Source organism: Somniosus microcephalus, chromosome 23 (assembly GCF_052327205.1).
Source record: "Somniosus microcephalus isolate GS21.2 chromosome 23, FLI_Smic_1.0, whole genome shotgun sequence".
NCBI classification, from domain to species: domain Eukaryota; kingdom Metazoa; phylum Chordata; class Chondrichthyes; order Squaliformes; family Somniosidae; genus Somniosus; species Somniosus microcephalus.
Window position 1 is genome coordinate 6,599,202 of NC_141009.1, and position 26,009 is coordinate 6,625,210.

Below are 26,009 nucleotides of genomic sequence, written 5' to 3' on the forward strand. Positions count from 1 at the left end.
CTCACCGCGAACACATTGAGCATGGATTCATTGCTTTCCTTTGTTGTGCAGTCTGTGAGTGGCGAAGCTGTAGAGGAGGTGGCAGAGAAGGTCAACATGGACAGGACGTAGAAGAGCAGCATCTTGGGTCTCGTGCCACCCACACACACTCGCCGTGGTCTTCACTCCGTTGAGTTCTTCTCCGCACCAGACCGGGGAACATCACACGGAAGGGTCGGATGAAGGATTACAAGGAAACCAAAGCCTTTTTAAGAACAGCTATCACCAATGCAGTGTCGTCAAAGAGGCGGGATTTGGAAATTGGGTCATTTAACCCTTAGTAGACTGTCATATATTGCAGCGGTTTTCAAAATTTCTGTGTGGGGGACATTAGCATACTCCCAATGTCTCCAGGGAAGTACCAACACACTCCCGTGGATCCCAGGCTAATATCGGCACAAAAACAACAACAACTTGTATTTATATAGCGCCTTTATCGTAGTAAAATGTCTCCAGGCACTTCACAGGAGCATTATAAAACAAAATTAGACACCGAGCCACATAAGGAGAAATTAGGGCAGATGACCAAAAGTTTGGTCAAAGAGGTAGGTTTTAAGGAGCGGCTTAAAAGGAGGAAAGAGAGGTGGAGAGGTTTAGGGAGGGAATTTCAGAGCTTAGGGTCTCGGCAGCTGAAGGCACGGCCGCCAATGGTGGAGCGATTAAAATCAGGGATGCTCAAGAGGCCAGAATTAGAGGAACGCAGAGATCTCGAAGGGCAGCGAGCTCTGCCGGCGTGTTACTGCGGGGTGGGCTGGGCGCCGGCAAAACTGCGGCAATTGCCGGGGATGGACGGGAGAGAAGAGAGAAAGTGGCAGAAATAGGGGTGGAAGGTGGAAGGAGAAAACTCAAGCTCGATCTGTGCTGTCTGTGTCTCTGAATGTCTTGGCTGGTGAAAAAGAATGAGCAACAGGACCACGCGCCTTTAAGTAAAGTGAAAGCGAGACAACAAATGCCTACGGCCACACTAGTCTGAAAATGCCCGATCTCGTCTGATCTCGGAAGCTAAGCAGAGTCAGGCCTGGTTAGTACTTGGATGGGAGACTGCCTGGGAATACCAGGTGCAGTAGGCTTTTGCTGCCACCAGAGGCTGCTCACAGCTCTGCACACTCACACTGCCGCTAACCAATTTGCTCCACTCACTCACTCTAGCTTTCCTTTGACCATTTCTATGCTGCACATTGATCAGCCATGATCTTATTGAATGGCGGAGCAGGCTCGAGGGACCACATGGCCTACTCCTGCTCTTACTTATGCTCTTATGCCCCTGCTGCTACACAAAGGCAAGGGGGTCAAGACAGAGGGGGGGGTGGAATTTAAGATAGCAAAGAAACACACCCTGCTGGAGGGGCACCAGGACTCAGCAGCAGAGACGAGAGACAAGGTGCATAGAAAACCAGGAGGGACAAACAGCAACAGAACAAAGAATAGTGTAAAAATAGTCGCAAGTAGATGGGGGGAAAAAAGCAAAGCCGACTAGCATGCTGTTTGAATGCGTGTGTGTTAATGCGAGGTGTGTTACCAATAAGGGCGACGAGTTGCCGGCGCAAGTTGCCACATGGCGTTAAGATAGTGGCTATAACGGAGATCTGGCTTAAAATGGGCAGGAATGGGAACTAAACATTCCTGGCTACAATGGAATAACATTTGTAGAGGTCCTGTGACCAGATATCACATGGTGAGATGGTCACATGACCATAGCTCCAGAAATGGCTCCAACCAGAGTTGGCCACACTACAACACCACCTGGGAGAAAAGGCTGCTCCCCGATTGTCTGTACTTTGAGGCATCAGGGAATAGCGTTTTTGTACAAGTGAGTGATTTGTAGGGTGGCTGAAGGAGTGATGGGGGGTGGAGAGAGAGAGAGAGGGAGTGAATGGAGGGGTGAAAAGAGTAAAGGAGTGATTTGGGGGTGAGTGAGTGGTGAAGCAAAGGTATCTTTGAAGCTTGAGGCGAGGCAAGGCAATGAAGGGTAGGGCTTGTAGTTTGTTTGTGTGGGAGGCAGAGCGGCAAGAGAGAAAGAGTAAAGTGGGGAAGGACGGGAAAGGAAAAAAGATAGAAATTCTTCTGTGCTGTCTAACTGTCCACCAGCATTCACCACTGGATGTGGCAGGACTGCAGAGCTTTGATCTGATCCTGCAACAGGAAATAGAAAGGCTAGCAGAATGGGCAGACAAGTGGCAGATGGAATTTAATACAGAGAAGCGTGAGGTGATGCATTTTGGCAGAAGGAACAGGGAGAGGCAATATACACTTAATGGCACAGTTTTAAAGAGTGTGCAGGGACAGAGGGACCTGGGAGTTAATGTGCATAGGTCCCTGAGGTGGCAGGACATATTGAGACAGTGGTTAGCAAAGCATAAGGGATCTTGGGCTTCATAAATAGAGGTATTGAGTACAAAAGTAGAGAAGTTATGCAGAACCTTTATAAAGTGCTGGTTAGGCGACAACTGGGGTATTGCGTCCAGTTCTGATCACCACACTAGAAAGAATGTGAAGGCCCTTGAGAGGCTGCAGAGGAGATTTACCAGAATGGTACCAGGGATGGGGGATCTTAGCTACAAGGACAGGTTGGAGAAACTGGATTTGTTTTCATTAGAGCAAAGGAGGTTGCGGGGTGATTTGCTAGAGGTGTACAAGATTATGACGGGTTTGGATAGGCTAGACGGGGAAAGGTTGTTCCCACTAGTTGATGGTACAAGGACTAGGGGACACAGATTTAAGGTTTTGGGCAAGAGATACAGGGGGGATGTGAGGAAAACCTTTTTTACGCAGCGAGTGGTGAAGACCTGGAACTTGCTGCCGACGGAAGTGGTGGAAGCGGAGACACTCAATGTTTTCAAGGGGAGACTGGATGGGCACTTGAGGGAAATTATCTTGCAGGTCTACGGGGATAGAGCGGGGGAATGGGACTGACTGGATTGCTCTACAGAGAGCTGGCATGGACTCGATGGGCCGAATGGACACCTTCTGTGCCGTTATGACTCTATGGTTGTAGGGCTGGAGGAGGTTACAGAGATAGAGAGGGGCGAGGCCATGAAAGGATCTGAAAAAAGGATGAGAATTTTACGCTCAAGTTTACGTAAGGTGGAACGTGGGTGGCTGGCCCGGAGTGCGTTGGAATAGCCAAGTCTAGAGGTAACAAAGGCATGGATGAGGGTTTCAGCAGCAGATGAGTTAGGCAGGGGCAGGAGTCAGGTGATGTTACTGAGGTGGAAATAGGCAGTCTCAGTTATGGCGCAAATATGTGGTCGGAAGCTCATTTCAGGGTCCCGAGGATCCCAGGCAAATATTGGCACAATACCAGGAACTACAAGGAATTACTGACAGATTCTCAGTGAACCCTTGCAAATATTAATACACTTCTGGGGAACCTTTGTAAGTAATGACACACTACCAGGGACCCCTGCTAATATTGGAAATATGCTTGGAGACCCTACTACAAATACAGAAATATTCTTAGGGATCTTCTGTTCTAAATTCTGAAAGACATTTTTTGAGCTATCCCAAGAAAACAGCAGTCATTGCAAAGTGCTGGTAATTCAACAAAAAACATCGAGTGGACCAGCACTGTGGTGTTTTTTTTTTAAGTTCATTCATGGGATGTGAGCGTCGAGCATTTATTGCCCATCCCTAATTGCCCTCAAGAAGGTGGTGGTGAGCCGCCGCCTTGAACCGCTGCAGTCCGTGTGGTGAAGGTGTTCCCACAGTGCTGTAAGGGAGGGAGTTCCAGGATTTTGAACCAGCGACGATGAAGGAACGGTGATATATATCCAGGTCAGGCTGGTGATGACTTTGCAGACTACCTGGGCAATAGGGTGCTTGGACCATTCATTATAAAACCAGAAATATGATACTTAGTACAGTATTGCAAATGTACTAAGGGCTGTATAAGCTGTGTCCAGTTCTGGTCCCCTCACATCGCAGGGGGGACATTGAGGCCCTCAGTGATGGTCCGAAGGACAGAGACAAAAGTGAAACCCAGTCTCTGGGCTCTTAACTACCAGGAAAGGCTCAGGGAACAGAGGCTTTTACATTGGAGATGCATAGTCGGTGAGGTGATCCAATCGAGGTTTTTTAAGATGAAGGCGACAGATTCTATCTGGGTGGACGGACTATTTGAACTGGATAGGGATGAGAGCAGTAGGGGGCATGTTTCTGCAATTAGGTTAGATGCCAGAAAGCGTTTCTTTTCACAAAGAGACGTCGTTGGCTTCTTGAATGGATTATCAAAATATATGATAAGCATGGGATTCACTGCAGTCCTTCAAAAGGGAGCTGGACAAGTTCCTAAGAGTCGAGGACATCTCCAGTTACAGAAAGTAGGTGAGGGTTGGCTGTAATTATCATCATAGAATCTTACAGCACAGGAGGTGGCCATTCGGCCCATCGTGCCTGTGCCAGCTCGTTGAAAGAGCTCTCCAATTAGTCCCACTTCCCACAGCCCTGCAAATGTTCTCCTTCCAGTATATATCCAATTCCCTTTTGAAAGTTATTATTGAATCTGCTTCCACCGCCCTTTCAGGCAGCACATTCCAGGTCACAACAACTCGGTGTAAACAAATTCTCATCTTCCCCCGCACCTCCCCGCCCTATTCTAGTAACTCTCCTCTGCACCCTCTCCAAGGCCTCGACATCCTTCCTAAAGCGTGGTGCCCAGAATTTTACATTATAAAACACTGGTTAGACATCAGCTGGAGTATTAAGGTTTAGCATAACTTCCTCACTTTTGTACTCTATGCCTCTATTGATAAAGCGCAGGATCCCGTATGCATTTAAAAAAAAAAACAGCCTCATCAACGTGTCCTGCCACCTCCAGGTAAGAGTCTCCTGTAGCTTTCTTGATCGCATTTGGGAGCGTCAGTTAGTTTAAAAAAAAACTAATTGGCATTTCATTAGCCACTCTGCTCTCCGACGCTCGCTCCTTTTGAACCTCACCTCCCTTTCTCCTCTCCTAGTTTGGTTGCAAAACCTTCAGTTGTCTTGGCCTCTCTCCCTACACCCCTCTATCCCCACTATCTCTCTCCCCTTTGGAATAAAAAACCTCCTCAGAATACCTCATTGACTATGCCTTCGCCCATTTCCCCTCACCCTTTCCCCGCCATTGCTCGCTGTCTGGTTTGCACCTCTGAAGTTCTTCGACAGCAACCCCCAAACCCGCGATCTCTACTACCTAGAAGGACAAGGGCAGCAGGCGCATGGGAACAGCATCACCTCCAAGTTTCCCTCCCCCAAGTCACATACCATCACCGTTCCTTCGTCATCGCTGGGTCAAAATCCTGGAACTCCCTCCCTCACAGCACTGTGGGAGCACCTTCACCACACGGACTGCAGCAGTTCAAGGCGGCGGCTCACCCCCACCTTCTCAAGGGCAATTAGTGATGCCAATAAATGCTGGCCTTGCCAGCGATGTCCACATCCCATAAACGAATAATAAAAAAAGTTTGGGTGTTTTATTAAGTTGCAGCCTGTGAGTGCAAGTTGCTTTGGTTGAAAACTGAACAAGTTTTGATTGAATTTCAGAAATGCTACTAGAGTCCTCAAATAGATTAATTATTGTTTATACTCAAAGACTGATCCCTTGAGGTAACACAGATATGCAAGTGGTTCAACGAGTGGTTTTCGATGTTGGGTCACTGGGAGAGATATCAATATACACATGGCCTGTATCACATCACCATCTTATTATCAGTATTTCAAAGTGAATAAAGCAGGGTGTTGTACTTTTAAAATTCCAAGAGTATTCTGTAACTGAACACCAGAATCCTGTGCGCAAGAAGGGGACGATTTGAGATCTGTTTGCACAGCTGCAAGGGATTTGGGTAGCATGACCCAAAAAAAATGGATTTTAGATGTTCCAGAAACAAAGGCAGCTTTCTGTCAAATTCTGGAAACGTTGCCTCAACTCGGGCAGAAGATGCTAGTTATGCTTAATATGATAAGTTAATGAAAAGGTGAATTACAACAAACTTTCAAAAGCATTCTACCAGAATTTGATCAACAACTACAACTTGCATTTATATAGCGCCTTTAAGGTAATAAAACATCCCAAGGCGCTTCACAGGAGCGATTATCAAACAAAATTTGACACCGAGCCACATAAGGAGATATTGGAACAGGTGGTCAAAGAGGTAGGTTTGAAGGAGCGTCTTAAGGACGAGAGAGGGTCAGAGAGGTTTAGGAGGGAATTCCAGAGCTTCGGGTCCAGGCAGCTGAAGGCACGGCAGCCAGTGGTGGAGCGATCAAAATCAGGGATGTGCAAGAGGCCAGAATTGGAGGAGCACCGAGATCTCGGAGGGTTGTAGGGCTGGAGGAGGTTACAGAGATAGGGGGGAGGGGCGAGGCCATGGACACATGGAGTTTTAAATTGCCTGACCAGGAACCAATGTAGGTCAGCGAGAACAGGTGTAATGGGTGAACTGGACTTGGTGCGAGTTAGGATACTGGCAGCAGAGTTTTGCATGATCAAACACAAAACCATTATCCAATTCCTGTCAACAGCAACAATGTTCATATTTAGGTTTGTGCTGATACGGCAAAATGTCGACACTAGGCAATGGGAACAGACACTAAGCAGGACTTTGAAGAGTTCAGTGGCTTGGCCAAAAGCAATACTAAAAGAGATGAAGCTTTATGAGGAAGCTTTTGATTGCGGGAAGAGATGCAACAAGGCAGCGGCATCTAGGAAGAGAATTCCAGAGTGCAGGATGTGACTGTTGAAGGTTTTGTCACCAAGGGTGGAGTGATGGGCAGGGGGTGGAGATGATGAACAGTAGACCAAAGTCAAAAAGTAGATGCAAGCTGGGTTGTAGGCTGGAGCAGATTGCAGAGGCAGGGTGGAGAGAGGCCCAGGAGAGATTTGTAAAGAAGTCTAAGAATTTTGAAGTCCATTGTGCTGCAGGATGTGGAGCCAAGGGAGTCAGTTGGCATGTCAGCTGTGGCTCAGTGGGCAGCACCCTCGCCTCTGAGTCAGAAGGTCGTGGGTTCAAGTCCCACTCCAGAGACTGGAGCACAAAAATCTAGGCTGACACTCCCAGTGCAGTACTGAGGGAGTGCTGCACCGTCAGAGGTGCCGTCTTTCGGATGAGACATTAAACCGAGGCCCTGTCTGCCTTCTCAGGTGGAAGTAAAAGATCCTATGACACTATTTCGATGAGCAGAGAAGTTATTCCCCGGTGTCCTAGCCAATATTTATCCCTCAATCAACATCACTAGAACAGATTATCTGGTCATTATCACATTGCTGTTTGTGGGAGCTTGCTGTGCACAAATTGGCTGCCGCGTTTCCTACATTACAACAGTGACTACACTTCAAAAGCACTTCTTTGGCTGTAAAGTGCTTTGAGACGTTCTGAGGGTGTAAAAGGCGCTATATAAATTTTGCCGAGGACAGGGGCATTAGGTGAGGAGGACATAGCAGCAATGAGATATGACTGGCAGGTATTTGGGAGGGTTGGAGAAGATAAGCCTAAAGGTGACAAATGCATGGATGAGGCAGGAGATGACTGATGTTATGCAGATAATTGGTTGTCTTTGTGATGTTTTGAAGCTTAGCTTAGGGTTAAATGGGAAAGTGAGGTTGCACATGGGTGGGTTCAGGCTAATTGAGCGGAAGAGGGGGTGGAATCATGGCATGGGTGCAGTTTTTGGCAGGAGCTGAACAGCATAGCTTCAGTCTTGCCAGTGTTAACGTGGAAAAAGTTGTGGTCATCCATGACTTGCCTTTAGTCAGGCAGTTGGTCAACACAGCAACAACTATGAAGTTAAGGGGGGTGGTGGTGGAGATAAAGCTGCATGCCAGCATATAGTGGAAGCGGACCCCAGCCTTCAGGGGAACAGTAACATAGTGGTTATGTTACAGGACTAGTAATCCGGAGATATAAGCCCTGTTCCTGGGACTAGGGACAGGGTCACTGGCAAGGCTTGGAAGCTAAGCAGAACCAGGCCTGGTTAGTACCTGGAGGGGTGACCATCAGGGAAGACCAGGTGCAGAAGGTCACGGAAGGAGCCCCGGGAGGGGCGGCTGGTGAGCAGGCCCGGGCGTTGGGCTGAAGATTGTCGGACAGGAGGAACGGTGGAAATGGAATGGCGGCGCGCACAGACACAGCGGCTTTGCTTCTCCCAGGACGGTGCTATTTACGTTTAATGTTATTTGTACTGGACTCATGGGAGCTTGCAAGATCACATTTCGTTGTTCATGTACTTGTGCAATGACAATAAAGTTGAATTATTATTAATTATGAGTTCAAATCTAGAATAAAAAGCCAGCATCAGTAAAGGTGGCCAAGTAACTACCGGATTGTCGTTAAAACCTATCTGGTTCACTAATGTCCTTTAGGGAAGGAAATCTGCCGTCCTTACCCGGTCTGGCCTATATGTGACTCCAGACCCACAGCAATGTGGTTCACATTTAACTGCCTCTCTGAAATGGCCTACCAAACCGCTACAAAAAAATCATCACCACACAGACTGCAGCGGTTCAAGAAGGCAGCTCACCACCACCTTCTCAGAAGGGCAAGTAGGGATAATAAATGTGACACCCACATGGAACTAGAAGAGGATAGTGTCACAGGGGTGGACCAAAGAGAAAAGTCAGGGTGGAGAAATTATAGGTTTGAAGGCTGCAGAGATCAAGGAGGGTTATCGCATGGTGGTCACTTCAGTTTTAAACAGCCAGAGGCTACCGTACGAAGAACACATGAACTAAAAGCAACAAATCCTAATGGAAGAGGCAGAAGCAACAAGACAATTCCAAGTGTCTGTGGTTTCAGAGTGCCTCTTGTATGTTTTACCACGCAAGTTATTTGGGTCTCCCAGTTTTTTGGTAGTGTCCTTTTATAGAGGTTATACACTAATTCTGAAACAATGAAGCATTGTGAATTCTATAAAATGCAGCTCGCTTGTGGTAATGTTGCAAACCTTACTTTCAATTAACATGATTGCGAACTCTGGCAACAGAACTAACTCACTCGATTCCACCTAACAGTGTTGGGGGTTAGTATGGTTCAGTCTCCAGCCTTACCACGAGACGTGCAAACTGCTGTCACAAGCCGATCTATAGGGGGAGGGGGGAAAGAGGGCAGGAAATGGGACAGGGAAAGTCGTATCATTCCCTTGATCTACCGCAAGTTGTGCCCCTTTCAGTGAAATGTACATCACCACCAGCAGTCACTCCTAGGCCACTCTCCTGGCAGGCGGAGGTTGCTGGACGGAGACAAGGTGGAGGGGAAGAGAGAAAAATTAACTCTTCCTCTAAAACTAAACGCTAAAGTTGGTTCCTTAAAGCCTGCAAGTTATTTTCCTCTCCGCCCATTAATCTCCCTGTGCCAAGGTGACGTGCTGAAGATATATTGGGCATGGCAGTGCAGTGGTCATGGTGCTGGGCTAACAACACAGAAGTCAGGAGTTGAAATCCCACCACTTGCCAATTAAACGATCAGTCCACACAATGCGCTTGACGCTTAAATGCCCCCAGGCCAATATATATATATAAAAAAAGGCCTCTGCTGAAACCATTCTTGGCCACCCCTTCTTGTTGGTGAGTGATTTGCTTCCTCACAGTTGAAATCAAGGACTCACCATCTAGTGAATCATGAAGACAAACCCAGATTCCAACCTCCATAGCAAAGATCCTGCCATTATCCTGCCTGACAACTGTCAAAGTGACGAAGAGAGCAGATGACAAATGTATAATTTCCTGTGAAAGACACAGACTGACAAACTTATTGACTTTCAAACAAATTGGCCATTTTTATTAATCCAAAAACAAATATATACTGCATATATCAACATTTGCAAATATTAAAAAGTATACAAAATAAGTATTTAAAAAAGTTATTTACAACTTCTAGCAATATTTCACCCTGAAAACCTAAAAGTGGTTTTTGTATTTTATAAAGGGATTTACAAAATATTTAGTTGAAGCACCAGAGTACGTGGGACCGAAAACAGTTTAGTCCCAAATCATTAAGTAGGGGTTTATTCCATGATTGAATGGGGCAACAGTTGTAGCCAATGTTTCCTTTAAGCTGCGCAGCGCCCCAGGGAACCCGTGCAGCCGGTTTTTCATTGCAGTAAAGGGGCCACGCGACGCCAAATAAAATTACAGGGAACATTGGTAGCAGCTGCCATCAATTTAAAATGAATATAAAACCTGTGCATAATACCTCGATTTCTCTTAGAATGAACCACTCAAGGTTCTGTAGAAAGTCAAAGTGCAGGCTGACTATCAGTTAGCCTTTCTAATGTTACGATATGCTGATAGGGCGAGATGAAGCAAGGTGGGAGGAGGCTCGTGTGGAGCATAAACACCGGCACGGACCTGCTCTTGGGCCGAAGGGCCTGTTTCCATGCTGTAAATTCAATGTAGCTTTCAGAGTCATAACAGCACAGGAGGCCGTCATTCGGCCCATCGAGTCCATGCTGACTTTCTGTAGAGCAATCCAGTCAGTCCCATTCCCCCGCTCTATCCCCGTAGCCCTGCAAGTTTATTTGCCTCAAGTGCCCATCCAGTCTCCTCTTGAAAACACTGAGTGTCTCCGCTTCCACCACTTCCGTCTGCAGCACGTTCCAGGTCCTCACCACGGGTTGTGTAAAAAAGGTTTTCCTCACATCCCCCCCTGTATCTCTTGCCCAAAACCTTAAATCTGTGCCCCCTAGTCCCTGTACCATCAACTAATGGGAACAGCTTTTCCCCGACGAGCCTATCCAAACCCATCATAATCTTGTACACCTCTATCAAATCACCCCTCAACCTCCTTTGCTCTTATGAAAATAAATCCAGCTTCTCCAACCTGTCCTTGTAGCTAAGATCCCCCATCCCCGGAACCATTCTGGTAAATCTCCTCTGCACCCTCTCAAGGGCCTTCACATCCTTTCTAAAGTGTGGTGACCAGAACGGGACGCAATACTCCAGTTGTGGCCTAACCAGCGCTTTATAAAGGTTCAGCATAACTCCTTTACTTTTGTACTCAATACCTCTACTTATATGTAAAGAGTTATAAGGAAAGACTAAACAAACTTAGGCTTTGCAACCTATAATAGATTCATCTGAAAGGTGATCTTATAGAGGGATATAAAATTGTAAACAGTATAGAAAGGGTAGATTACTTCAAACTAACTTGTAAATTCTATGTAAAATCTTCCTGATGAGGAAACCTGCTCTCTCTAGCCTGCGGACAGGTTGTTAAAATTATGTCAAACCAAAAAAAAAAGGGAAGCACTTTGGAATAATTGTCCTTTTTCTTATCTCGTGTCCCGGGAAAGAACTACACCTAAAAAAAATTACTGTTTGTGATGTGGGGACATGGGCACCTAACTCGGACGAATGACATTTCTCCATGTACCATTTTGTTTTTAGAACGAATAATTTAACACATCTTAAAACAAAGAGATATCGCTATGGGGGTATTTCTTCTTCCAACACACCTGGTGCAAAGCTTCAGTTCACGAGCACGTAGGAGAATTGGACGCTTGCCCCCAGACTTCCAGCCATTAAAACAGTGGGCGGCCTGGAGCGGACTTCCTGTTATGTGTTTCTGGAACGCAAAACTCTAGACAGAGCAGTGATTACAGAAATATAGCCTATTACATGTCCTTACGCTAATATCACAATGATTTCTAGGCTTTAATTTTTTTAAAACTCACTTCTGCATGATACACAAGACTGCAAAGCAGAGATTTAAAAATCCAAAACACATAATTCTTGTGTCAAACCAGGGGTCACTAACAGGAGGAAATTCTTCTCATTCAACGCACATTCACAAAAGGAGCCATTAAAAGCAGGAAAAATAATCTGAAGTTTGCAATCAAGTGTTCTGGGCTTTCAAACTACACACTGCTGAAAGGTGTTTGCATCAGTACCTCAGCAGGCTCCACTATCGATGCTGCATATTACGGTAAGGAAGGATATACATTACAAGTACAGCAGTTTGCTTCGGAGACTGACCTGTGCCACTTGAACCCCTCTGAGGGGCAGAGGTGGTCACCTAGCCAGCCCCTCAGGAGAGCAGTGCTCTCCAGAGCTATTTAGTGCTGCTATGCTTCAAGATATAGACATGCCCAATCCCAGCAAAACCTTGCTTCAATTCCTACTGCAGTAGAAATTTGCAGCTTTAATTTTTAAAAAAAAAATGAAAAGTCAAACTCATTTTTAAGCAATAAAGTACAAAAAGGTTCTAAACGCCATAGCCAATCAAAGGGAAATCGGTGTAATAAAACCCATAGGCCATATAAGCATTTGAGGTTTACTCTTTCTTTTGTGCACAAGACTGCGGAGCGGCACTGAGGCACAACAAATCAGGGCACCGTGTTACATCAGAGTGGTAGCTTAGAGGGTCTACCTGCAATTCCCTATATGCAGAGATTGTAATCTTAGCTGGATCAAGTACTCACTACTTTGCCAAGTAAGAGGTACACGTGTAGGGAGTGATAATAAAAAGCTGAGTGGTGCCACATGAACCCCTTTGCAGCGGTCAATTACACAGGTGCATTGGGCAGATTCCTGGGAGGCGGCAATCACCTATCAACCGTCGCAGAGAACACGAGAGGGATTAAAAAAAAAGAGAATGACGTGGGGAGTGTAGCGTGCCCGGGAGGAACAGGCGATTTTGGACCTATGGTTCCCAAAGCTCTCCACCGCTGGGGGTTTTCCTCACCTCATGCCTGGGTCTGTTGTAGACTCATTGATAGAGATTGATTGCTGTGATTATTCAACAACTCCATTATCGTTGGATCATGCGACTACCAGGATGGTAGAAGGCAAACTAGATGGAACTTGGTCTTTTGCGGTCTAGCAATTCCTATGTGCCCATGAGAAAAACATTTTAAAATGGGCAGGGGGTTAAAAATGGTATTAATATAGAGAGCTTGGAATTTGAATTATAGTCCCACGTTCGATTAAATTTTTCCGAATAAAAAGGTTTTTCTACATAACAAGTCACAAGAAGTGCAGATGAGAGTGGCCATTCAGCTTCCCTTCCCACAACAACCTACGGTCCCCCCCACTTTATTTGAGGAATAAGATTGTGCAATATGCTGAGCAACGTTCCCGCTAAACTGTGTAGCCGCGCAGCTGTCTGGAGGTCCCGTGCAGGCCGCTCACCGGTTTTTATATGGAAGAAACTGTGAATGGGCCAGCCAGTTAAAGGGACCATGCACGAAAAAAAAATTAGGGGGAACTTTGATGCTGAGGCCTTTTGGCATGAAAGCCTCTGTATGAATGCAAGATACATATAGAAAGTCAGTCAGTCACTGCTCTGAAGTGTGAACTTTACAAGCAGTTATAACTTCTCTCCGAGTTCACTATTGGAGCAGTGGCATTAAAGGGACAGGCCAGGTTGTCAGATAAACATCACAGCGATGCTACTGACCCAAGAGCAATGCCATGGGAGATCTGTTGGTATTTAAATATGTTGGCCTTGTAACAGTCACGAGCAATGCCTTGCAAAAGAACTTAAAACAATGCTACAGATTTCCAGACTGCAACGATTGGGAATGACTTGTGCTATAGGAAGTACACAGCCAGAGGATGTGTGATTGGTGGAAGCTTTCAAAGGGCTGCTGACTTTTGAACACAGTGGGATCTGGTTTAGTTCGCACCACTGGTAGTGTGTTGATACACCCTCTTGTACTGCTTACAACAAGTGGGTTGTGCCGCTCAATACTCATTTTCTTCCACACCCACGTCTTGGGCTTCCTTGCCGCTGGAGATTTCCTGGAGCGGAGGTGGACTGATGTACTGTGGCTCGCTGAAGTCCTGCCCAATCTGGTTTACAGCGGGAGTGAACATCTGAAAATTAAAGCCGCACTATAAAGCTGTCCATCTATGTAAAAGTGGAACTGACATAATCCCTCGGAGATCCGACTTTGGCTGTAGTATGAAATGGATAGCTCTTTGAAAGAGCTGGACAGGTACGATGGGCCGAATGGCCTCCTTCGGCGCTGAATCATTCTATGATTCTATGCCATATGGTACAGCACTCAACGTGGCTCTTTGCCTAATCAGGATCATTCTGCACCTGCAATTCAGTATGTTGCACATCTGCTCGCAAGCAAGTACTTGGTGAATATGACCCTTAGGATAAGTAATGAGGTCAGCGTGAGCTTTTACAAAGTTGTAAAGAGTTTAAGTAATTTGCTAGCATGAGGAAATTTCTTACAGGTCATCTTAGCTAGCTATTTCGGACTTGAATTTAAAATGCAGAGCAGTGATTGAAGATGGTTTTAAATGGTATTTTAGAAAAATTTGAGCAAGTTTATTTATTTTGATTTAAATGCAATAAATCTAGTTTTAATTTGTAATGTTACTAATTCACAGCTGTCATCCCCTCCCCAAAACACACACAAACAGATTGCTATCCCAAGATTACCCATCATAAAATAATTATTTCAACTTTGATTTCACAAAAGTGTGACTTTGTCTCTCACAATGTAACCAGTTCTAGGCCAAAGAGCTTAAAATAGGCCTCGTTAGAATGATGGTCTCCATTCTCACTCGCTGGTTGTTCCCCTCAGTGCAAATACAGCAGGATTTTCTACCAAGTGGCATGTAATGGTTATTCAGCAGTATTTTTTCATCTCTAATTCAGGGCTAGTGTCCATTTAACACTCTAAATATTCAGAGGGAAATATTACTTTTAAGTAGACAACGAAAAAGAATCACGCAGCGACTGGCGTCTCAGACAAGCAAGTTCTCCGACAGCTGCAAAGAAAATTCACTCTTCACTTTGACTTTTTTTTGACTGCACACAGTAAACAATCCACTCGGTGTAATCAAGACTTAAATCTACAGTTTCCTCAGCAATACAACTTTTTAAAAAAAAAACACCAGCATTTCTTGTGCTGCTTCCGCACAACCGAAACAAAAGACTTTTTGTTCGCCAAACAGGCCTTTTATTCGAGAACGTTTTAGATTTTGGCATTGAAAACCTGTCCCACTTTTAGAGGACGGTTCTCACACAGATCACACGATAGATTTGGATGGAGGTGGCCCTTCGGCTCACTTGACCTCATCCTAGAACACCAAGCCCCAGGCCGTCCTACAAGAGATGAATCACAGCAAATACAAGAGAGAAAGAGTGAGAGAATGAGCTAGAGACACAGAAAGACAGACAGGAAGAGGCTGCAGCTTCGAATCAGCACAGCTGATGTGATCCAGTATTTATATTTTCAGGTACAGGTACATCATTGTCAAATGGATCCAAAAACTGACAAGTCAAGGGCCTCGAAGTTAGTTAATAACAGAACTTTGCAAAGTTACTGACATTTTTGGTGATTTGTCCCGTCTTTATCAAAATGAGGTATGTTGGCACTGAGGGATAGAACACGCCTTTCACGCACCATGTTTGCATCGACTACTCCCAGGCAAAAGTATAATACAGACTAATTCACAGCACACCTTGGCCCTTGTTAAACATAAATTAAAAAATATTTTTTTAAAGTACAAAATGATTGAATGCAAGGGGCTTCAGACCAATTTTGTTTTAATTCCAGCAGTTGACCAGAAACTAATGAAAGCACGTGTCGCACTGACTGAAGCTAACAGAATTCCTGGTCCTGTTCTCCATGCTGGAGTAAGATAAAGTATTAAATGAACAGATGACTCGTTAATAGTTTTGTTAAAAAATGCACACCTGTAGACAAAAAAACTTTTAAATTCTTGTTGAGCTCAACATTAATTTTGCAAATTAATTATTTTAGGGACATTTTAAAAGTTGCAATTAGGAACGTTTCAGTGCATAGATTTGAAGTAATTGGTAGAAGGATTAGAGGGGAGTTGAGCAGAAATGTTTTCACCCAGAGGATGGTGGGGGTCTGGAACTGCCCGATAGGGTGGTAGAGGCAGAAACCCTCATCGCATTTAAAAAGTAGTCGGATACGCACTTGAAGTGCCGTAACCTGCAGAGCTACAGACCAAGAGCTGGAAAGTGGGATTAGGCTGGATAACACTTTCAGCCAGCACAGACACGATGGGCTGAATAGCCTCCTTCTGTGCCGTAAATTTCTATGATTCTATGGTCTTCATTAGTTTGTTGAAACAACATAAATGAGCAGTGTTTTTGATGTCCCTGTTTTCTGTAGGGGTGTCCTGGGGAACTGTTATCAGCTCACATGTTCTTCTGTTCAATTTAACAGAAGTTGTGTCTTGAAGTGTAGTGTCGAAGAGGATTGCCAACGTAATTGTGGTCAAGTCAGATGATACACCATGCAGGCAGAGACTGGAGTAGAGGAGGTTAATGTGCAAAATGGAAAAGGGAGCAGGCGAGAGGAGAGACAGAGATCGTCAGATTCCAGAAAAAACAAATGAAGGAGTGAGGCACGCGAGTTGCAGCACGCCGAGGAATGAGCAATCGCTCCTACTCGAACCCAACACTCCTGTCCTTCCCTCAGCCCGATATTAAGTCTGTTAGAGCTGCTAACAGGCTCGCTGGCTTAGTGGGAGAAAGGTCGCGAGCACTAAATCACAGCAGGGAAATTCCTGTATACGAGTGTGCTATGTTCAATGTTGGGAGGACTCGTAAAAATCAACATTTCATTGTGCAGTACACACGTCTGCTGCATATATGACAATATAAAATTGAATTGCTGCAAATCAAAATGTATAGATCTGAAATACAAGGCAAGGGATGCTGCTATCCGCAGTCAGTGTGCCATGTGGCTTAATTTACCAGTCAATCAACAAGTCACAATTCTAATAAATACTAGGGCATTTTCAGTTCTAAATACACTGATCTGAAACTCAAGACTGTCTTGATTAATTCACAAATCTAATCCCATACGAGACTGGGAGTCTATGATTAGACAGTTCTTAGGATCCATTTGACAAGTTTGTTAATTTAGGATCAGTTGTACTTGAGGCCACAACTGGAGCGATTACTGCCCTTGGAGTCTCCAATCCGTATATAATAAAAAGATTAACCAGTTCATAAGAACGTGCTGCATATGGTGTTCTTTTTAAGATCATTTATAGGTCCAGACCCCCAAGAAAAGGAATAGAAGTCAGTGAGTTCAATTTCCTGATACTGCAGAGATCCTCAGAGAGGTGATCGAGTTCGGACTGGAGAGCTCGTTAACACAGTTTCGCCAAACACATTTGCGTACGAAGATTTAAGGAACTGGACATAGTTATGCATGCTGCGGTTGGTGCATTCCGACTGCTCCAGACGATCCTTCAGGTCTTGCAAGCGGCTCTGGAATCGCCTCTCAGCCTAAGAAGTAATTTTGCACAAATTGGATTTGACACGATTACACTTTCAACAGTCAGTAACGTAAATCCTTCACCGCACGTTTAGCTATAAATAGCATCACAGTGCGTTAAGTTATCAGCTCAAAATGTTCCCCCCCCCGCCCCCCCACTTTAACTTCACTTGAAGGCATTGGCTTCGTGCGGAGGTACAATTTTCCACTGGTGTCCACTGGTTCCTCATCCAAGTATCAATTATTAATCTGTGGTCTCGAGCAACTTATGAACCCGATCCAGTCCTCAGCAGACTCCCCAACCCCCACACACACATTTCCAGAGGGAATGTATAGATAGTGAGGAGCCCTGATCACTTTCCTTTCATTAACCATGGGGTGCTCAGGTAAATTGTAGTGCTCTGTCCGTTGGCCTGGATGAGATCAGCTAACCAACGTTCCTTCGAATTTCTTTTCCCCCTGCGCGGGCCCTTTAAATTTGCTGCGTGGTTGAGCATGTGCGATGTCTCTTCCAGCGGCAGCAGCTGGCGAGCGGCCTGCGCGGGACCCCCGGATCGATGCGCGGCCGCCCAACTTAGGGGGAAACACTGCAGCTAACTCAGAACAGACCAGGGGCCAAACCCTCGGACCTGCCTGTATGGGCGAGCTACTCACTGGATAAATTGGTTGAGCCACGAGAGGAGATCCAGCCACTTGTTTAAGGAGATCACAAGGGCAATTTTGAGGCTCCACTCCCAGCGTAGAGCCCTGCTGGATGGGAACATGGGTCACAGAATCAGCCGTACACAGTATTATAGCCCCAGACCGCCATCCTATCAAGCAAGGCTCCACTGATGCCTGAATTTAACTAGAAGTACTGCAGTTGAAAAGCAGAGTTGCTGAGCAGGCACGCTATAGTGGAGGGAAAAAAAACCCCCACCACAGGTTCAATCACCGATTCACCCAGACTTGGCTAATCACGACCAGAGTAACAGTGGGGCACAATTCCTCGGTGTCCCAATGCGAGAGCGCTACTGCTCTTTATCCAGACAACTGCGTGAGAAAGCGTGCGCCAGTGTACAAACATTGGGCGAGGGCTGCAATGCCTCACTGTTTGAATTGTCTCCTTATACATGAGGAGTAGTCACTTGGGTGAGCTAACAGAAGTCTGCTCCCTTTGTGGAACAGGGGTGTCCAAACTGTAGCCCTGGGGTCATATACAATCCGAGTCCAGGCAATTTGGCCCTTAAAACCCGGACAAGTCAGCCCTATTTTCTTATGTCTTATTCAGTAGTTTGCCCTCTTTGAAGTTAGTTGACCTGGAGATTTGGAACGGGTTGGTCTATAGTGTTGCTGCTTTGGTGGATAAATTGTAAAATCAGGAAACCAAGACGCATTAGCATCGACAGCTGGAGATGTACGCAAATTAATGGGAACGTGGATTTACCCTTTACCTGTGGTCCACGAGAACCCATAGCACACAGCCGAGAGTCCCGCAGATAGAAAATGGTTGGACACCCCATCCTAGGGTGAATCACTGCCCCACCTGCACCCACTAACCCCCCAGAAATAGAACAGGAGAAAAATGGGAAGAAAAATATTTTAACCCCTGGTTGGAATACTGGATCATGATATTAAAAGACTTGAAACACTTGGTTTCCCACTTACTTCACAAATATGTCACATAGAACTGCCTCGCATGAATCCAGAGTTTTGGCCTCCACTACGCTACCCAGAAGGCCATGTCAGGTGTTAATCCATGCGAAGTGCTTCCTGAACTTGCCTTTGACTATGTCCCCTTGTCCCACAAATGTGCTTTAACTTTAAAGCGTGCTTGGGATTAACCCTTTCTATTCCATTTGGCATCATGCATACCTCCATAAAGCTCCCAGCGTCAGCGGGAATCTCGAGCGGCAGAGCGGGGCTATAAAAGGCCCCAGAGACCAGGCAAGGCCTCACAGCGTCGGCGGGAATCTCAAGCGGCAGAGCGGGGCTATAAAAGGCCCCAGAGACCAGGTAAGGCCTCACAGCGTCGGCGGGAATCTCGAGCGGCAGAGCGGGGCTATAAAAGGCCCCAGAGACCAGGTAAGGCCTCACAGCGTCGGCGGGAATCTCGAGCGGCAGAGCGGGGCTATAAAAGGCCCCAGAGACCAGGTAAGGCCTCACAGCGTCGGCGGGAATCTCGAGCGGCAGAGCGGGGCTATAAAAGGCCCCAGAGACCAGGTAAGGCCTCACAGCGTCGGCAGGAATCTCGAGCGGCAGAGCGGGGCTATAAAAGGCCCCAGAGACCAGGTAAGGCCTCACAGCGTCGGCGGGAATCTCGAGCGGCAGAGCGGGGCTATAAAAGGCCCCAGAGACCAGGTAAGGCCTCACAGCGTCGGCGGGAATCTCGAGCGGCAGAGCGGGGCTATAAAAGGCCCCAGAGACCAGGTAAGGCCTGCCAATCTCCCGTCTGGGAACTCGCAGGGAAGGAGAGAGGTAAAAAGTAATCCAAGTGTGACGTCACCAGAAAGCGGGTAAGTGATTGGTTGGTAAGTATTTCTCCCTTTTTAAGCTTAAATCTCTTTGGTTTATAGTTTCTAAGGTGTGATATTCACCATCTAGAATCAGGGCAGAGGGTATTTAAGAATAATATTAATAATTTTAATTAATTACATAGAATGGGAGATCAGGTGATGTGTTGCTGCTGCAATATGTGGGAGCTGGTGGACACCATTGATGCTCACGGTGATCACATTTGCAGTAAGTGTTGGCTGCTCGAGGAATTCCGGCTCCGTGTTGAAGAGCTGGAGTCCGAGCTTCAAACACTGAGACACATCAGGGAGGGGGAGAGTTACCTGGACTCTGTGTATCACGAGGTATTCACACCAATTAGATTAATTAATTCAGATGTAGTCCGTGGCCAGGGTCAGGATGGTGTGACTAGAAGTGAGGCAGGTACGGGGATCCAGGAGGTAGTGTTGGAGGAGCCGCAGCCCTTGCACTTGTCCAACAGGTTCGAAGCTCTTACTCCCTGTGAGGATGGGAACAGGGACTGCGGGGAGGATGAGCAACCTGGCCACAGCACCATGGAGCGGGGGCCCATTCAAGTGGGGGGAGTTAAAAGAAATGTTGTAGTGGTAGGGGATAGTATCGTTAGGGGGATAGATAGAGTTCTTTGCAGCCGAGAGCGAGAGTCCCGAAGGCTGTGTTGCCTGCCCAGTGCCAGGGTTAAGGACATCTCCTCTGGACTGGAGAGAAACTTGGAGTGGGAGGGGGAGGATCCAGTTGTCGTGGTCCATGTTGGTACCAACGACATAGATAGGACAAGGAAGGAGGTTCTGCTGAGGGAGTTTGAGCAGCTAGAGGCCAAATTAAAAAGCAGAACCACAAGGGTAATAATCTCTACCTGAGCCACGAGCGAATTTGGCTAGGACAAATAAAATTAGAGAGTTAAATGCGTGGCTCAAAGACTGGTGTGGGAGAAATGGGTTTTGCTTCCTGGGACACTGGCACCAGTACTGGGGCAGGAGGGAGCTGTTCTGTTGGGACGGGCTTCACTTGGCCAGTGCTGGGACTAGAGTCCTGGCGGATCATATAACTAGGGCTGTAGAGAGGGCTTTAAACTAACTAATGGGGGGGGGAGGTTCCTAGAGAGCAAATAATAAAAATGACAACAGAGGTGGTCATAGACTTAGGTAGCAGTGGGGAAATTAAAAACCAGAGCGTGTCAGGAAGGGGCAGAAGGTATGGAGTAAAAGGTAAAGTAATAAAAAGGGCAAAAGCAGGAACTAAGTGTCACAAAACATCTTTGAAAGTTCTCTATCTGAATGCACGTAGCATTCGTAACAAAATAGACGAGTTAATGGCACAAATAACTACATATGGGTATGATCTTGTGGCCATTACAGAAACATGGCTGCAGGGTGACAATGCCTGGGAATTAAACATACCAGGTTATTTAACGATCAGGAAGGAAGGGGAGGTGGGGTGGCTATGTTAATAAAGGAAGGAATCACTGTAATACAGAGAAATGAGATTGGGTCAAAAGATCAGGATAATGAAACAGTTTGGGTGGAGGGAAGGAATAATAAGGGGAAAAAAACACTAGTGGGCGTAGTCTATAGGCCTCCGAACAGTGGCAACTCTGTTGGACGGAGTATCAATCAGGAAATAGTTGAGGCTTGTAATAAAGGGAACATCTATAATTATGGGGGATTTTAACTATCATATTAATTGGACAAATCAAATTGGGCAGGGCTGCCTTGAGGATGAGTTCATTGAGTGTATTAGGGATGGATTTCTTGAGCAGTATGTAACTGAACCGACCAGGGGGCAAGCAACCTTAGATCTGGTCCTGTGTAACGAGACAGGATTAATTAAAAATATCCTAGTAAAGGATCCCCTTGGAATGAGTGACCATAACATGGTTGAATTCCATATTCAATTAGAGGGTGAGAAGGTTGGATCTCAAACAAGCGTGCTAAGCTTGAATAAAGGAGACTATGAAGGTATGAGAGCGGAATTGAGTAGGGTGGATTGGGAAAATAGATTAAAGGGTAAGACGATACATGATCAGTGGTGTACATGTAAGGAGTTATTTTACAACTTCCAAAAAAAATATATTCCACTGAGAAGAAAAGGGTGTAAAAGAAAAGACAGCCATTCGTGGCTAAGTAAAGAAATTAAGGATAGTATTCGACTAAAAACAAGGGCATATAAGGTAGCCAAATCTAGTGGGAGGATAGAGGATTGGGAAAACTTTAAAAGATAGCAAAAAATAACAAAAAGTTTGATTAAGAAAGGGAAGATAGATTATGAAAGTAAATTAGCAAAAAATATAAAAACAGATAGTAAGAGTTTTTATAGTTATATAAAAAGAAAAAGGGTGGCTAAAGTAAATGTTGGTCCCTTAGAGGATGAGACCGGGAAATTAATGGTGGGAAATATGGAGATGGCAAAAACACTGAATGAATATTTTATATCAGTCTTTACAGTAGAAGACACTAAGAATATCCCAACACTGGACAAACAGGGGGCTAAAGGGGGGGAGGAGCTAAACACGATCAAAATCACTAAGGAAGTGGTACTCGGTAAAATAATGGGACTCAAGGCGGATAAATCACTTGGACCTGATGGCTTACATCCTAGGGTCTTGAGGGAAGTGGCGGTAGGGATTGTGGATGCATTGGTAATAATTTTCCAAAACTCCCTGGACTCGGCAAAGGTCCCGGCAGAATGGAAAACTGCTAATGTAACACCCTTATTTAAAAAGGGCAGTAGACAGAAGGCTGGAAACTATAGACCGGTTAGCCTAACATCTGTGGTAGGTAACATTTTGGAGTCCATTATTAAGGAGACAGTAACAGGACATTTGGATAATCATAATTTAATAGGACAAAGTCAGCATGGTTTTATGAAAGGGAAGTCATGTTTGACAAATTTGCTGGAGTTCTTTGAGGAAGTAACATATAGGGTGGATAAAGGGGAACCAGTGGACGTAGTGTATTTAGACTTCCAAAAGGCATTTGACAAGGTGCCACACAAAAGATTATTGCTTAAGATAAAAAATCACGGGATTGGGGGTAATATTCTGGCATGGATAGAGGATTGGCTATCTAACAGAAGGCAGAGAGTTGGGATAAATGGTTCATTCTCAGACTGGCAATCAGTAACTAGTGGTGTTCCACAGGGGTCAGTGCTGGGTCCCCAACTCTTTACAATCTATATTAACGATTTGGAGGAGGGGACCGAGTGTAACATATCAAAGTTTGCAGATGATACTAAGATGGGAGGGAAAGTAGTGAGTGAGGAGGACATAAAAAACCTGCAAGGGGACATAGACAGGCTAAGTAAGTGGGCAGAGATTTGGCAGATGGAATACAATACTGGAAAGTGTGAGGTTATGCACTTTGGCAGGAAAAATCGTAGAGCAAGTTATTATCTTAATAGCAAGAAACTGGAAAGTACTGAAGTACAAAGGGATCTGGGGGTCCTGGTGCACGAAACTCAAAAGGTTAGTATGCAGGTGCAGCAAGTGATTAAGAAGGCCAATGGAATGTTGGCGTTCATTGCTAGGGGGATAGAATATAAAAATAGGGAGGTATTGCTTCAGTTGTACAAGGTATTGGTGAGACCGCACCTGGAATACTGCGTACAGTTTTGGTGTCCATACTTAAGAAAGGACATACTTGCTCTCGAGTCAGTACAAAGAAGGTTCACTCGGTTAATCCCGGGGATGAGGGGATGGACATATGAGGAGAGGTCGAGTAGATTGGGACTCTACTCATTTGAGTTCAGAAGAATGAGAGGCGATCTTATTGAAACATATAAGATTGTGAAGGGGTTGGATCGGGTGGATGCGGGGAGGATGTTCCCGATGATGGGTGAAACTAGAACTAGGGGGCATAGTCTTAGAATAAGGGGCTGCTCTTTCAAAACTGAGATGAGGAGGAACTACTTCACTCAGAGGGTGGTAGGTCCATGGAATATGCTGCCCCAAAAAGCTGTAGAAGCTACATCATTACATAAATTTAAAACAGAAATAGACAGTTTCCTAGAAGTAAAGGGAATTAAGGGTTACGGGGAGCGGGCAGGAATTTGGACATGAGTCTAGGTTCGGATCGGTCATGGCCCTGTGGGTAGCGGAGCGGGCCCAGGGGCCGTGTAGCCTGATCCTGCTCCTATTTCGGGTGTCTAATTCTGTTAGATTCAGGAGATGGTTCTGTGATAGTGGATTGGCGGTTAGGATCAGATCAGCCATGATCTTATTGAATGGCGGAGCAGGCTCGAGGGGCCGATTGGCCTACTCCTGCTCCTATTTCTTATGTTCTTATGTTCTCCCCTCTCATGCACCTCTTTTCAAAGCTGAAGACTCAAAAGTTTTTCTAACCTCTTCATTACAACTCAGTCCAACGAGCGCCAGGGATCAGCCTCATTGGCCTTCTCTGATCCTTTGTTCCAAAGGAAAGAATCAAAAATATATTTAAATCTTTTTTAAACGGGGATTTTGTAACCCGCGACTTACATCATCTTTGCTCCGTCGCAGTTGTGTCAGTTCGGTTTTTGTTCTGCTCAGCTGAGTTTCAAGGTCCAGTATTTTGCTCTGTGTTGTTCGCTCCTTTGACACGGCCCTCTCCCTGGTTTGGTCCAGCTAGTCAAACAGAGGTGCATTTGGTCACTATTCCCAACATTTTCCAGTTGACAATTTAACTTGCATTAACAACCTGTAGCACCTTTAATGTAGTAAAACGTCCCACGGCAATTCACAGGAGCGATTATCAAATAAAATTTGACACCGAGCCACATAAGGAGATATTAGGGTAGGAAGCTTGGTCAAAGAGACGTCTTAAAGGAGGAAAGAGAGGTAGAGAGGTTAAGGAGGGAATTCCAGAGCTTAGGGCCCAGGCAGCTGAAGGCACGGCCACCAGTGGTGGAGCAATTAAAATCGGGGATGCTCAAGAGGCCAGAATTAGAGGAGCGCAGAGATCTCGGAGGGTTGTGGGGCTGGAGAAGATTACAGAGATAGGGAGGGGCGAGGCCATGGAGGGATTTGAAAACAAGGATGAGAATTTTAAAATAGAGGTGTTGCTTAACTGGGAGCCAATGTAGGTCAGCGAGCACAGGGATGATGATGGGTGAACGGGACTTGGTGCGAGTTAGGACACGGGTACAAGAGTTTTGGATGACCGCATGTTTACAGAGGGTAGAACGTGGGAGGCCAGCCAGGAGTGTGTTGGAAGAGTCAAGTCTGGACTAGTCAAGTCTAAAACAGAAGTCTAGTACAGGAAACTTTGAGCTATCCGGAGGTTGAATGTCCGGCAACTTTGATCCAACGGCAGAAATCAGCAGCCGTTTTGGTTAGGTTTTTTTTTCTCGTAGCATTCTTTTCACAGGCAGGCTCTGGAAAGCGTCTTTGTCGCTTAGCAACAGCTTCAGAGATGCTTCCAAGCTACTGGGCCGAGTGTTTACAAGCTGTTGCTGAGCAACAGTGTTTGTGGTCAGATACTGCGATGAAAAGCTCCTATCTGATAACATTGACGCTGGTCTATCCGGAGCTTTTAAAAAAACGACAGTAGCTCGGTCCCATGGGTGCCGGATAGCACAAAGTTTCCTGTAATAGGAACTGTTTCCACTGGCAGGAGGGTCGGTAACCAGAGGACAGAGATTTAAGATAATTGGCAAAAATTCCTGGGGGGGGGGGGAAGGAAGGAAATGAGAAGACATTTTTTTACGTAGCGAGTTGTTAGAATCTGGAATGCACTACTTGAAAAGGTGGTGGAAGCAGATTCAATAATGACATTCAAAGGGGAATTGGATAGAAAAGGAGTCATTTGCAGGGCTATGGGGAAAGAGCAGGGGAGTGGCACTAATTGGATAGGAAAGAGCTGGAACAGACACGATGGGCTGAATGGCCTCCTTCTGTGCTGTATGATTCTATGATCGCAGTTCCTACCATGAAAGTGTTCAGTCTTCGATGGGCGCTGTTCACATTGGCGTTACTGGGTGGTGTTACACTGTCAGGAGCCAGTCTCGGTGAGCGTACTGGGCTCCACGGAGGCACAGTCAGCAGGCATGCTGGACCCAGTCCTCGATTTTCCATCACTGAAACCGGCAGAATTATCCACGCACATTTTCATGGCTGTGCAATGCCATCAGGATAAGGGAGCTGAGTTCACTTACACTATGGAGTGTGGCTGACTCGAGGGTGACCTGCGAGTCAGCAATCCTGAGGGCTAAAAGTCCTCAAAGACTAACTCTAGGCATTGTGCCCACAGAGCAAGGTGGTCAAAATACATACCACAGCAGTTTACTTGCTG

General features: G+C 45.8%; 1 protein-coding gene and 1 pseudogene across 5 annotated transcripts in view; one reads left to right on the forward strand and one right to left on the reverse strand.

The window, feature by feature from the left end:
* odf2a (outer dense fiber of sperm tails 2a) overlaps window positions 1-26,009 on the reverse strand; it is a 114,254-nt gene that overhangs the window by 36,903 nt on the left and 51,342 nt on the right. For 3 of the 5 annotated variants that reach the window (XM_085965302.1, XM_085965300.1, XM_085965301.1), the window contains exon 19: window positions 24,218-24,343. In XM_085965302.1, the coding sequence (XP_085821428.1) occupies window positions 24,218-24,343 (126 nt within the window). Of the gene's footprint in view, window positions 1-9,629; window positions 9,734-9,758; window positions 17,244-24,217; window positions 24,344-26,009 lie in introns of those variants that run through there. The other 2 variants (XR_015073324.1, XM_085965303.1) reach the window with 2 other exon arrangements.
* Window positions 991-1,109, forward strand: LOC147101606 (5S ribosomal RNA; annotated as a pseudogene).